This window comes from Pezoporus occidentalis, unplaced genomic scaffold, assembly GCF_034315485.1.
Source record: "Pezoporus occidentalis ecotype Australia unplaced genomic scaffold, CSIRO_AGI_Poc_V1 ctg135, whole genome shotgun sequence".
Classification (NCBI taxonomy): domain Eukaryota; kingdom Metazoa; phylum Chordata; class Aves; order Psittaciformes; family Psittacidae; genus Pezoporus; species Pezoporus occidentalis.
Genome location: NW_026913157.1, coordinates 3,411,239 through 3,421,586, shown reverse-complemented (window position 1 = coordinate 3,421,586; position 10,348 = coordinate 3,411,239). Strand labels below are relative to the sequence as shown.

Below are 10,348 nucleotides of genomic sequence, written 5' to 3'. Positions count from 1 at the left end.
CTGGAGTGAGTCCTTTCTCTCCAACCATGGTCCTGTGCTGGCAGGGAGGAGATTTTCTCCATCTCACCATGGCATCAGGGTCTCTTGCAGGACCAGCCAGCTCTGCAGGGCATAATGGTTACAAAAGAGCTGTCAGTAAAGGTGTAAGATCTCTAGGGCCAGACCTTGCAAGTAGCGCAAGGTGTAATTGTAGTTGGTGTTTGCAAGTCGACAGCCCGTTTTGAACAAATGAATTCATGTACCTTTGTCTTCAAAGACAATAATGTGGAAAATAGATTGTCAACCCTTTTCTATCAAAAAGAAGAGAGGAGGGCACCTGCTGAAGGCACACAGAGTGAGTAAAGCTGCCAGCCAACAGGAACCCTCAGGTTATGGCTTGTGGCCCAGTGACTGGAGCACCCAGATAAATGGGAGAAAGAGGGAAGAAAACAAGGGAGCTCAGAGCCACTGAGCAGAGAAATTGCTTGGGGCTGGTGTGGGAGGTGGGCTGCATCTCTTTGATTTGTGGCACTCCCATCAGAGGCAGCCTGGAAAGCTTTAGTCCTAATGAGGAGGGGCACTAATGAGAGATGACAGTTCCACCGCAGCATTCAAACCAGAGTCAAGCTCTATCAAAGCACCAGTCCGAATTAAGAGCCTTTCCCAGTGGCTGGTATTTTACAGCCCAGTGGCCAATTTCTAAATCGTAGAGGCCAATTATTTCCAAAGCCTTTGGTGTGCAGCTAATGAAGGCCTGGAAGGGCCCTGCTAAATGGTTCTAAACCCCGTAGGTGGCAGAGATGTAATGGAGGTGGCAGGCACAATTAGCCATCCATAATTCCTCCTAGCAGCTGATTAAAGTCTCTTTATCCATTTTACTGAGATCAGAAGGGCACATACTTGGGAAATCAAAAATGCATTAGGGGCTGTTGGCCAGCACTGGGGGCCTGTGTGCAGAGCCCCGGGGTGGTGGCATGTACTGAGAGTGACACAGAGGTGCGGCATGTCAACAGTGTAAGAGATGAGCCCATCATCCCCGGGGGGTATAGCCTTCTCTGTGTGGGTCCCCTGTGGCATCAGTTACCCCATCGTATTGTCCTAGCACCCCCCTTCCCTGTTTGGAGCAGGGGATGGGATGCTCCAAAGAGGTGGTGCCTTACTAAGGTCTCATGAGTGCAAGAGCACCCCAGTGGGCTTTTTTGCTGCAGAGACACTGAGGGGTAGTGGCTTCATCCTGTACTCAGTGGTGAAGCATCCATCAGTCAAATGGTCTGAAGGACGCTCACTGCAGCTCCCTTTCCTCACCCTCCCTGACCCGGGATACTCCAAAATGTTCCGTGGTGGGAATTGCGTGGATGGGGTGAATACCGCTGGAACGGGGAGCCCCCACGCTGAGCCCCGTGCTGGAAGCTTCTGGGGCTGCGGTTTTTCCTCGGTCTGTACGAGCTCTTTGAGGCTTGGGGGTGCCCACAGGCAGCGGGATACGACCGCTGGTCCCGAGCGGGGGAGGTGCATGAACCACGGTCCTCCCCCTGTCCATCCACCCGTCTTCAGGGCGATGCCGCTGCCCTGCCCCGAGATGCAGATGCAGCGGGATCAGGCGGGGGGTGTCCTCCCACGGCCGGTTCCTGCCCCGCCTCCCGCTGCCCACTCCCCGCTCCCTGCAGTAAGGGGGGTCCGCGGAGGCCCATCGCAAGGGTCAGCGTTGGCGCTGCCGGCCCGGCGCAGAGTCCCGCTGGGATGGAGCGGGCGGGCGAGGTCCGGCCCCTGCTGCCGCCGCAGGGTCCCGCCGGGCTCTCCTCTGCCGGCGCCGTCTGCATCCTGCTCAAGTCAGCGCTGGGAGCGGGGCTGCTGAGCTTCCCCTGGGCCTTCGGCAGGGCTGGCGGAGCTGTCCCGGCCCTCCTGGTGGAGCTGGTAAGGGGAGAGCGGGGGTCCGGGACCTGGGCGAGGGGCTGGCGGCAGCAGCGTCCTCGGAGAGCCCGCCACGGCGCTTGGGGGGCAGCGTCCACGTCCCAGGCCAGGCTGATGGGGGAATAGCGAGGGCAGGAGCTGCCACCTTGGAAATGCTCTTTGCATCAGCGTAACGTACAGTATAATTGGGTGAGTGGTATCAATTGATAGGCTGGAAAAATTGGGGCTGTTCAGCTTGGAGAAGAGAAGGCTGCGTAGAGACCTCGTAGCAGCCTTCCAGTATCTGAAGGGGGCCTACAAAGATGCTGGGGAGGGACTCCTGATCAGGGACTGTAGTGATAGGACAAGGGGTGATAGGTTTAACAGTGGAAATTAGGTTAGATAGAAGGAAGAAGTTCTTTATGGTGCCTCACCACTGGAACAGGTTGCCCAAAGAAGTGGTAAATGCTCCAACCCTGTCTTTGCAAGACCGGGGTGGACAGAGGCTTGGGCAACATGGTCTAGTGTGAAGCATCCCTGCCCATGGCAGGGGTTTGAAACTAGATGATCTTAAGGTCCTTTCCAATCCAAACCATTCTATGATTCTACCCTACATGCCCTAACCCACCAGACCTAAACCAAAAGCGTCACCTAGGGCTGGTTCTCCACCCATCTGCTGACCCATGTTACCTAGATGGCCACCTAATTGCTGGCCATGGCCCTGCTTGTCCCCCTGGGTCTGGGAGTGATGTGATGCTTCTTGATGGCTCCTGTCCCCACAGGGCTCGCTGGTTTTCCTGGTGAGTGGGCTGGCGGTGCTGGGCTACGCCGCAGCCCTCAGCGCCCAGCCCACCTACCAGGGAGTGGTCCGGGCTGTGTGCGGGGCAGCAGTGGGGAAGCTCTGCGAGGTCTGCTTCCTCCTCAACCTCTTCATGATTTCTGTGGCCCTCCTCAGGGTGGTGGGTGACCAGCTGGAGAAATGTGAGTTGTTTTCCTCTGTAGCTTGCTGGGGATTGAGGGGAAGGTGGTCCCATGTGGATTGGGAGCAGCCCCAGAATTTTCTTTGGATGCCTGAGGTCATGGAGCTCCCTGGCCTTGTCATGGTATGATGCTCCCGACCTCCGTGGGCCACCCTTTGGGCACAACTGACATCCCTGCTGCTCCCCACAGTGTGTGACTCCCTGTACCCCAATGGGACGCTAAGTGGGGCCCCCCTGTCACCCCCCTGGTATGCAGACCAGCGCTTCACCCTCTCAGCTCTCTGTGTCTTTGTCATCTTCCCGCTCTCTGTCCCCAAGGAGATCGGCTTCCAGAAGTACTCCAGGTACCACCTGGGATACCCCCATGATGTAGCCACCCCATGGCATCCTGTGCCCCAGGCCACCTCCTCCCAGGTCCCTGCATGGCCATGGGACCCTCCCCCCCCCCACCCTTCCTGGCTGCCAGGGGTCTGTGTGCTGATGCCCTCCCATGCCCCAGCAGCATCCTGGGCACGCTGGCTGCCTGTTACCTCACCCTGGTCATCATCCTGAAATACCACCTGCAGGCAGAGAGCCTGGGCTGGCCGGAGCCCTCCCAGCCCTCCAGGTAGGCGGGTCAGCCCCACATACCTCCCACTCTGGTCTCTATGGCATTAGCATGGGCAAGGGGTGGTCCTGGGTGATGGCATAGGGAGGAATGAGCTGGGGACAATGCTGGCAGTTTGGTGGGTGAGCGGCAGCCCCAGCTCCAGCTTTCACGCCAGCAATCCCCTCCTTCTCCCAAAATTACTGGCTGAGAGTTTCCTACCGTGGCATCCAGGCTTCACAGCTTATGCCATGCTCTGCGCTTCTTCCACTCCATGCCACAGGTCACCCTCCTGGGCCTCCATTTTTAGCGTCATCCCCACGATCTGCTTCGGCTTCCAGGTAGGTCACCCTGGCACCACTGTCCCTTGCTGCTGGGGCAGTGCTGGCAGCATCCTGGACCATGGGGACACTATTCCTTGCAGGGGGGTTGCAGGGAAGGGGACCCATTCTATGTCCAGTGGTGGCTGCAGGGCAGGACAGAAGCCCCTGGGGATGGGTGAGAGTGTAACAGGGCACCCCTGGGTGTGGGAGGGAAGGCACTGGGTATGGGAGTTGTCCCTGCATGGGGCCCCAGCAGCACCCCTCCTTGTTTTGCAGTGCCACGAGGCCTGTGTGGCCATCTACAGCAGCATGCGCAACCAGAGTTTCTTACACTGGATCGCTGTCTCTGTGGTCTCCATGCTCATCTGTCTGCTCATTTACTCCCTCACGGGTAACCCCAGCACCAGAGCCCTTCACCTCCTCCTTCTCCCGCTTGTCCTCATCTTTCTCTTGGCTCCTCTGTCCTCCTCATGACCACCCAACCCACTGCTCCTTTCACAGGGCTCTATGGCTACCTGACCTTCGGCGAGGCTGTGGCACCCGACGTCCTAATGTCCTACCCAGGGAACGACCCAGTTGTCATTGTTGCCCGCCTGCTCTTTGGTGTCTCCATCATTACCATTTACCCCATCGTGGTGCTGCTGGGCAGGTGAAGGGGTGGTGGCCAGCCAGGTGTCCCCTGGCCAGTGCAGCTCCACGGGGTGCTATCAGCCTTGCTGTTCCTCCGCAGGTCAGTGGTGAGGGATGTGTGGGTGACCCCCAAGCACAGAGCCATGGTAGTGCCCGAAGTGCAGGAGCAGCGGAGCCGGGTGGCACTGACAGTCACCTGGATGGCCACCACGCTCACCATTGCCCTCTTTGTCCCAGACATCGGCAAGGTCATTGAGCTCATTGGGGGCATCAGCGCCTTCTTCATCTTCATCTTCCCAGGCAAGAGTGAGCAGTGGGAGGCAGAGGAAGGGTGCTGGTACCAAAAGCATTGTTGGTGCAGGGTGGGTGCTGTGGTGGTGATGGGGAGTCCATCCTGGCCCCAATTTGAGGTGCAGGGACACGTGCATGGGGACACTGCTGCGGGGCCTGGGTGAGGGGTGCCAGGTGGTGGAGCTGAGCCTATGTGTTGGTGGCAGGGCTGTGCCTGGTGTGCATGACTGGGACCCGCACCCTCGGGCCACGCAAAAAGTGAGTGTCTGCACACTTGGGAGCGGTGGGGAAGGGCAGGGGGACAGCACCCCTTGATCCATGGCTCCAGCAGGGTCGCTGGGGTCATCCTGGCCAAGGCAGGAGGAGTCTCATGAGGAGGGGGATTTGGGGCACCTGTAGGCACTGACAGGAGGAGCCTGTGGCGGGGCTGAAAAGTGGGTATGGGGGGATGTGTTCCAACACTGGGGATGTGGCTGGGTACCAGGGTTGAGTCAAGGTACTGGGGAGGTGCCCATAAATTGGGAATGTGCCTGTGCACCAGGGGTGTGCCCAGGAATGAGGCTGTGCCTAGGTACGAGAGGTGTGCACAGGGATCAGGGATGTGTCTGAATACCAGACCCCTTGCAGCAAGGCTTAAAGGCACTGGGGCACACAGTGGAGACTTGGGTGGGGGTCAGAAGTCCATGGTGCTCCAAGGCTGTAGAAGCCCATGTCAGGGGGACCTGGCACGTTTCTGGTGAGTTTTGGGGTAGGTGTTTGCTGAAGTGTGTCTGTGCTCCTGGGGGAGTAGCAGAATCTGAGTGAGGATGGAGGTGATGTGTGTGGGGCCCTGTCCCCCATGGCAGCTGGTAGAGCACACCAGGGCCTTGGGGTCTTGGCCAGGATGGTGCACTGAGGGACGCACGGCTATCTGGGCAGGAGGGAGGGTGCCCTAGGGATGCCAAAGCACTGGGAGACCAATGCAGGCAGTGAGCAGTGGCACCGAGGTGAGCAGCAAGGACTTGGAGAGTTCCATCAGGGAGACCCACCAGAGTGTGACCCCAAGAGTGCCATCACCATGGGAGGGGACAGCACGAGCCAGGGCGATGGGGACAGCAATGGGACAGTCCCAGCCTGCCTGGGGCAGTTCGGGAAGGCGCACAGTGCTGATGACCCCACGATGGAGCAGCAGCAGCAGCAGTGTTTGGGGTGAGTGCTACTTCCTAAGGGCTTGGTGTTTGTCAGAGGCTGTGTGCCTGGGGAGAGGGCGACAGGGAGGTGTAGACCCACAGGTAGCAGGGCTGGGATGGAGCCGGGTAGGGGACATGTGGCAATGGGGCGGGGGGGTATGTGGAGATTGTGTGGATGTGGCTGTGCCTGAGCATGGCGGGGGGGGTGGGGTGGTGCGCAGATGTGCCCTGGGCCCCTTCGGCAGGGCCACCGGGTGCAGGCAGAACCGGGGATGCTCTCATGGTGGTGCTGTCAGGCTTCTGACCAAGTGCTGTGTGTCGTTGCAGTGGGGATGTGCCGGAGGGACTGCTGGGGTCTTCAGCCATCCGTGATGCAGAGGAGCGTGGCAGAGGAGGCTGAGACCCACAGAAGGCTCCACATATGGGGGTTCAGCGGGTTGCATGTTACTGGGGGTCAGTTTGGTCCCTCCAGCCCCTGCTCATGTTCCCGCAGGGCAGCTCTCATCACCTGGGGTGTCCTCTCCGTGCTCGGTGGTGCCTTCGTCTGCGGGCAGAGCGCTGCCCTGGCAGTGCTGGGGCTGCTGCGCTGAGGGGCCATGGACCCGCTTCATCGTGCACCCCCACATGACGCCCCCACCATACCCTCGGCACAGCTACACCTCTGGATCTCATCACGATTTTATTTGGCATGACCATCCCCATTATACAGAGGCTAATAAAGACAGGAGAGGGAATTGGTGAGGGCCCTGTGCCACACACCCCTCCAAAGGACCCCCAGACAAGGTGGGCTGGGGGCAGGATGAGCAGCGAGCTCCTCACGTGCACAGACAGACACACAGACAGAAGTACAGACCCCAGGAAGGGGGGCATCTATCCCCACATCTGCAAGGCACCCACTGCCACCATGAAGGAAACCCCCTGGGACTACCCACACCTCACAGGACTAAGGGGCACCCCCTTCACCACCACCCTGACCACCTCCCCGCACTCCTCAAGGGTCCCTATCCCTACAGGCACAGCCTGCTCCCCTGGGGACTAGCAGGGACCTCAGATTACCTCCCAGGGGGCCTTCAGCCTCCTGCTCCCACTCCCTGTTCCTTACCACCAGCTGCCGCTCCCTGCCCACCTGTGCACTGGGAAGCCACTCCTCAAACCCCGTGGGGGGAAATCCCCCGCAGCCCACCCCACTCCAGAAAGAGGTGATACAGGTGATGGGGTAGCTGGGGCAGAGGGGACCCTATGGGGTGCTGGGAACACACATTGGGGTTTCCTTCACTGCAGACAGGTCACACTGACCCACACAGGGGTCACAGCCACCCCACAGCAGGGCTGGCACCAGCGGTCACTCTCGGCTCAAGGTGCACCAGGCAGCTGCAGGGGACAGGACCAGAGGGTCAGCCCTGTCCAGCCCTGCATCATCCTGACCCCCCACCCCTACTCCCCACACTGGGAGTGGTGCCGGCTGCTCCGGGGTCCCTGTGCCCACCCCAAGGGATGGACACCCTCCTACCTGGCACAGCCACACTGGAGATGGCCTCAGGCTGGCTCAGCGTGTCCACCTTGACGTGCTGGAAGCCCTTGCAGGTGGCACTCTGCAGGTGCCTGCACCGGGGTGGGAGACAGTGGGTGACAGTGTCCCACCAAATCACCATCCCAGCACCCTGCCACCCCATTGCCTCTGGCAGGGGCTGGGTGACAGCAGCCTCTTCATCCTCAGGCAAAGCACCCTCCCATGGCTTAGGACAGTGAGACCTCCCTCCCATCCCCTATGTCTAAAAGCACCCCCGGTGGGACATGCACAGAGACATCCCAAGCCCCTCATACCCTTTACAGTGACAGCCCTAAGACAGACAGACATATCCTCACCCCTGCCATCTGACAGGGGACAGAGCTTGGGGCTCAGCAGCTCCAACACCCCTCCACAACCAAGGACCCCACCCAAACCAAGGTTTTTTACCCCTTCCCTACCTCTTCCAATCCTCCTCAGTCTCCCAGAACTCATAGACGATGAAGGTGACCCCATCGGGCAGCTTCACGGCAGTGACACTGGCAGGAGTGAGGAGAGGGGTGAGCCCTAAACCATGGGGCATGCCCCTCCCCCTCCCCTCTCAGCCTCTGCAGCCCCCGATGAGTGACCCCAGCCCCAGCAGTCCAAGTGAATGGGAACTCCCCTTCAACACCTCACCCCAAACAAAAGGGTTTTGGTGGCCGAGCATCACTGCGCCCCAAATCCTGGCTGCTTTGCCACAGCCCTTCACTTGGCAGAGTGCCCATTGCTGCAAGGGCAGCTGGACACCCCTGTGCCCACCCCCCAAGCCCCTTTGTCCCCCATGCACATCTGCTGGTGGTACGCACTGGAAGCAGTCCCGCTCCCCGGCCACGCTCTTCAGGTATTGCTTCAAGGAGCTGCAGAACTCACTCAGGTGCTTGTGTGACACCGTCATCTCATCCCGCACCAGGAGGAGGTACTGCTGGGCCCCCAAAACACAGCAGTATGACAGACCCCCAAAAACATGGTGACACCCCCCACCCCAGGGGCAATGCACACCGCAGGGACACCCCAGCACCCCAGGGTGCTCTCACCGTGCAAGCCGTGCTCTCACTGTCTGACAGCCGCTGGTGCAGGTCAAACCAGAGGGTCTGGGGAAGGGGGAAAAGCAGTGGGAGGGTGGGCTGAGGTTGTGTGTCCCTCCCAGGCTGGTGGGTTTCTGTCCCCAGTGCCTGGGGACATGATGGGCTGTGCCCCCTTCTCTGCAGGGAGGGCTCTGAGACCCATTTGCCCCTTCCGTAAGGACACTCTGCAGAGGCTCCCTGAGCAGCCAACATCCTCACCACCATGTCCTCACACTAGTCCCAAGACAGCCGTCACCTTTCAGTCCCTGATTGTCCCTGGGGTAGGGGAACCATCTCTCCTCAGTGGCTACTTGTGCTTTCCCAGCCCTTGGGACACTGTTTCCTTGGGCAACCATGGTTAACACTTTTCTGCCCTCACCCTTCACAGCACCTCTCTGCCCCCATGTACAGCACCACCTTTTCGCTGCCTCCTTACGTCCTGAAAGCACAAACCAGAAGGATTTTGGGAACATCTCTTGTACTAACATTTTCTCTTTCAATCCCTAGATGGAGTAAGGCTGCCTCTGCAAGAGCTGTTGCCTTCTTCCTTCCTTATGTTTTTTTCTTGTTTAAATAAACCCACAGTTAAACATTCCACATTACAATAGCTGCCATCAGCTTATCAGGTGTAATATCCTCCAACCCCACCATCACCCACCCAGCTCCCATCACCATGCACGCATGTTCCCACCAGCACCACTTCTTGGTCATCTCAGTGCCAACCAGGACAGGAAGCTGTGGGCCCCAGGGACAGCCCCATGTGTGGAAACGCTGGCCCTTACCTTGTCCTCCAGCTTGCCAATCAGCTCAGCCAGCCTGTTGATCTGCCTCTCCAGGCCCTCCACCTTGGTGTCAGGGGAACCTGTGTGGAGCCAGGAGGCAGCGATGGAGAGGCCTGCCTCCATCTCCTCTCTGCCTCCCAGAGAGGCACCCCTGGGCACCCTGAGAGCCCTGCTGCTCTCTGGGGAAGTCTAGCATTACCTCCACGATGCTGCTGGGACCACAGCTCCCTTCCCTGAGCACCCTGAGTCATCTCAGGCTGTGAGTACAGCTGGAAGCAGCCATCACTTACCACTCTGGAAGGTCTTCCCCTGCTCCCTGGGGACCATCCAGCTGGTGGGAGAGTAGCTGGGCACAGGGCTGTCGTACCAGGTCTCCATCAGACCATGGCCTGTCTTGCTGGGGTAGTGCCTGCAACCAGAGAGCACACAGGCCATCATGGGGGGCAGAGCTGGGCACATACAGTTGAGTGTAAGCCAGTCCCAGGGAGCTGACATTGGAGTGTCCTCTTTGGCACTTCTGCCACCAGCTCCAGACCCCTTGGAGAGCAGCAGCGCTCACACAGCACAGGCTTCCCTTCAGTGCCATCATTCAGCATTAAAAGCAGCATCAGCAGGCTGCTCCCAGCAGCCATCACTTTTCTTTCCTGCTTAGGAAACACTTGAACTGCCCATCTCTTGCAGCCTGCAAGTATATTTACTCCTCTAAACAAACACCACAGCAGTGGGGCACCTGTAGCTATGTCCAGGCAGCTGGCTGCACCTTAGTGGGGCTGGTTTTGCAGTTGGGTGGCTTTGGCTACTAACACATGGGAAAAGTGGTTGTCATGGCTGCTTGGCATGCACCCCACCAACAGGCTCTATTTCTCCTGGAGAATGGAGACATATTCACTGTAGCAGCTCCTCCAGCTTGCTGCTTCTTCTTCTGGGGCTACAAAACCCATTTGGCCTGGGTCATCCTGCATCACCTCTTGGAGAAAAGCATATATGTGTGTGTGTATACACGCACGTGCTCATGCATGCATATACCCCTGAGTCATCAATGACCACCCAGTGGTTCCCCCAGGCCCTCGGTCATTTGCAAACTGGAGAGGATGCTAAGACCTGC

General features: G+C 59.0%; 3 protein-coding genes across 9 annotated transcripts in view; 2 read left to right on the top strand and 1 right to left on the bottom strand.

The window, feature by feature from the left end:
- Nucleotides 1–10,348, top strand: part of HSDL1 (hydroxysteroid dehydrogenase like 1) — a 157,185-nt gene that overhangs the window by 32,716 nt on the left and 114,121 nt on the right. The gene's annotated exons all lie outside the window — the stretch shown is intronic.
- On the top strand, nucleotides 1,682–6,582 carry SLC38A8 (solute carrier family 38 member 8). 3 transcript variants are annotated; one of them, XM_062609195.1, is made up of 10 exons: nucleotides 1,682–1,893; nucleotides 2,652–2,850; nucleotides 3,040–3,193; nucleotides 3,352–3,456; nucleotides 3,719–3,776; nucleotides 4,035–4,149; nucleotides 4,260–4,407; nucleotides 4,489–4,688; nucleotides 4,886–4,937; nucleotides 6,342–6,582. In XM_062609195.1, the coding sequence occupies exons 1-10, from the start codon at nucleotides 1,720–1,722 to the stop codon at nucleotides 6,436–6,438; spliced, it is 1,302 nt and encodes a 433-aa protein (XP_062465179.1). In that variant the 5' UTR covers nucleotides 1,682–1,719; the 3' UTR covers nucleotides 6,439–6,582. The 3 variants fall into 3 exon arrangements, with proteins under 3 accessions (XP_062465179.1, XP_062465178.1, XP_062465180.1); XM_062609194.1 differs by having other exon boundaries at nucleotides 3,719–4,149; XM_062609196.1 differs by lacking the exon at nucleotides 2,652–2,850 and having other exon boundaries at nucleotides 1,758–1,893; nucleotides 3,040–3,456; nucleotides 3,719–4,149.
- The window catches only part of NECAB2 (N-terminal EF-hand calcium binding protein 2), a 100,300-nt gene continuing 96,466 nt past the window's right edge, over nucleotides 6,515–10,348 (bottom strand). For all 5 annotated transcript variants that reach the window (XM_062609209.1, XM_062609206.1, XM_062609207.1 and 2 more), the window contains 7 exons: nucleotides 9,534–9,652; nucleotides 9,244–9,323; nucleotides 8,432–8,488; nucleotides 8,204–8,316; nucleotides 7,817–7,894; nucleotides 7,359–7,450; nucleotides 6,515–7,219 (listed from right to left, as the gene is read on the bottom strand). In XM_062609209.1, coding sequence (XP_062465193.1) covers nucleotides 7,191–7,219; nucleotides 7,359–7,450; nucleotides 7,817–7,894; nucleotides 8,204–8,316; nucleotides 8,432–8,488; nucleotides 9,244–9,323; nucleotides 9,534–9,652 — 568 coding nt within the window. In that variant the 3' untranslated portion in view covers nucleotides 6,515–7,190. The remainder of the gene's footprint in view (nucleotides 7,220–7,358; nucleotides 7,451–7,816; nucleotides 7,895–8,203; nucleotides 8,317–8,431; nucleotides 8,489–9,243; nucleotides 9,324–9,533; nucleotides 9,653–10,348) is intronic.

Bases quoted from the DNA above. Each gene is read 5' to 3' on its own strand.
- SLC38A8 (XM_062609194.1), top strand. From the start codon at position 1,720: ATGGAGCGGGCGGGCGAGGTCCGGCCCCTGCTGCCGCCGCAGGGTCCC. The intron at 4,689-4,885 runs GCAAGAGTGAGC...TGTTGGTGGCAG, and splicing joins CTTCATCTTCATCTTCCCAG to GGCTGTGCCTGGTGTGCATG. The intron at 4,938-6,341 runs GTGAGTGTCTGC...ATGTTCCCGCAG, and splicing joins ACCCTCGGGCCACGCAAAAA to GGCAGCTCTCATCACCTGGG.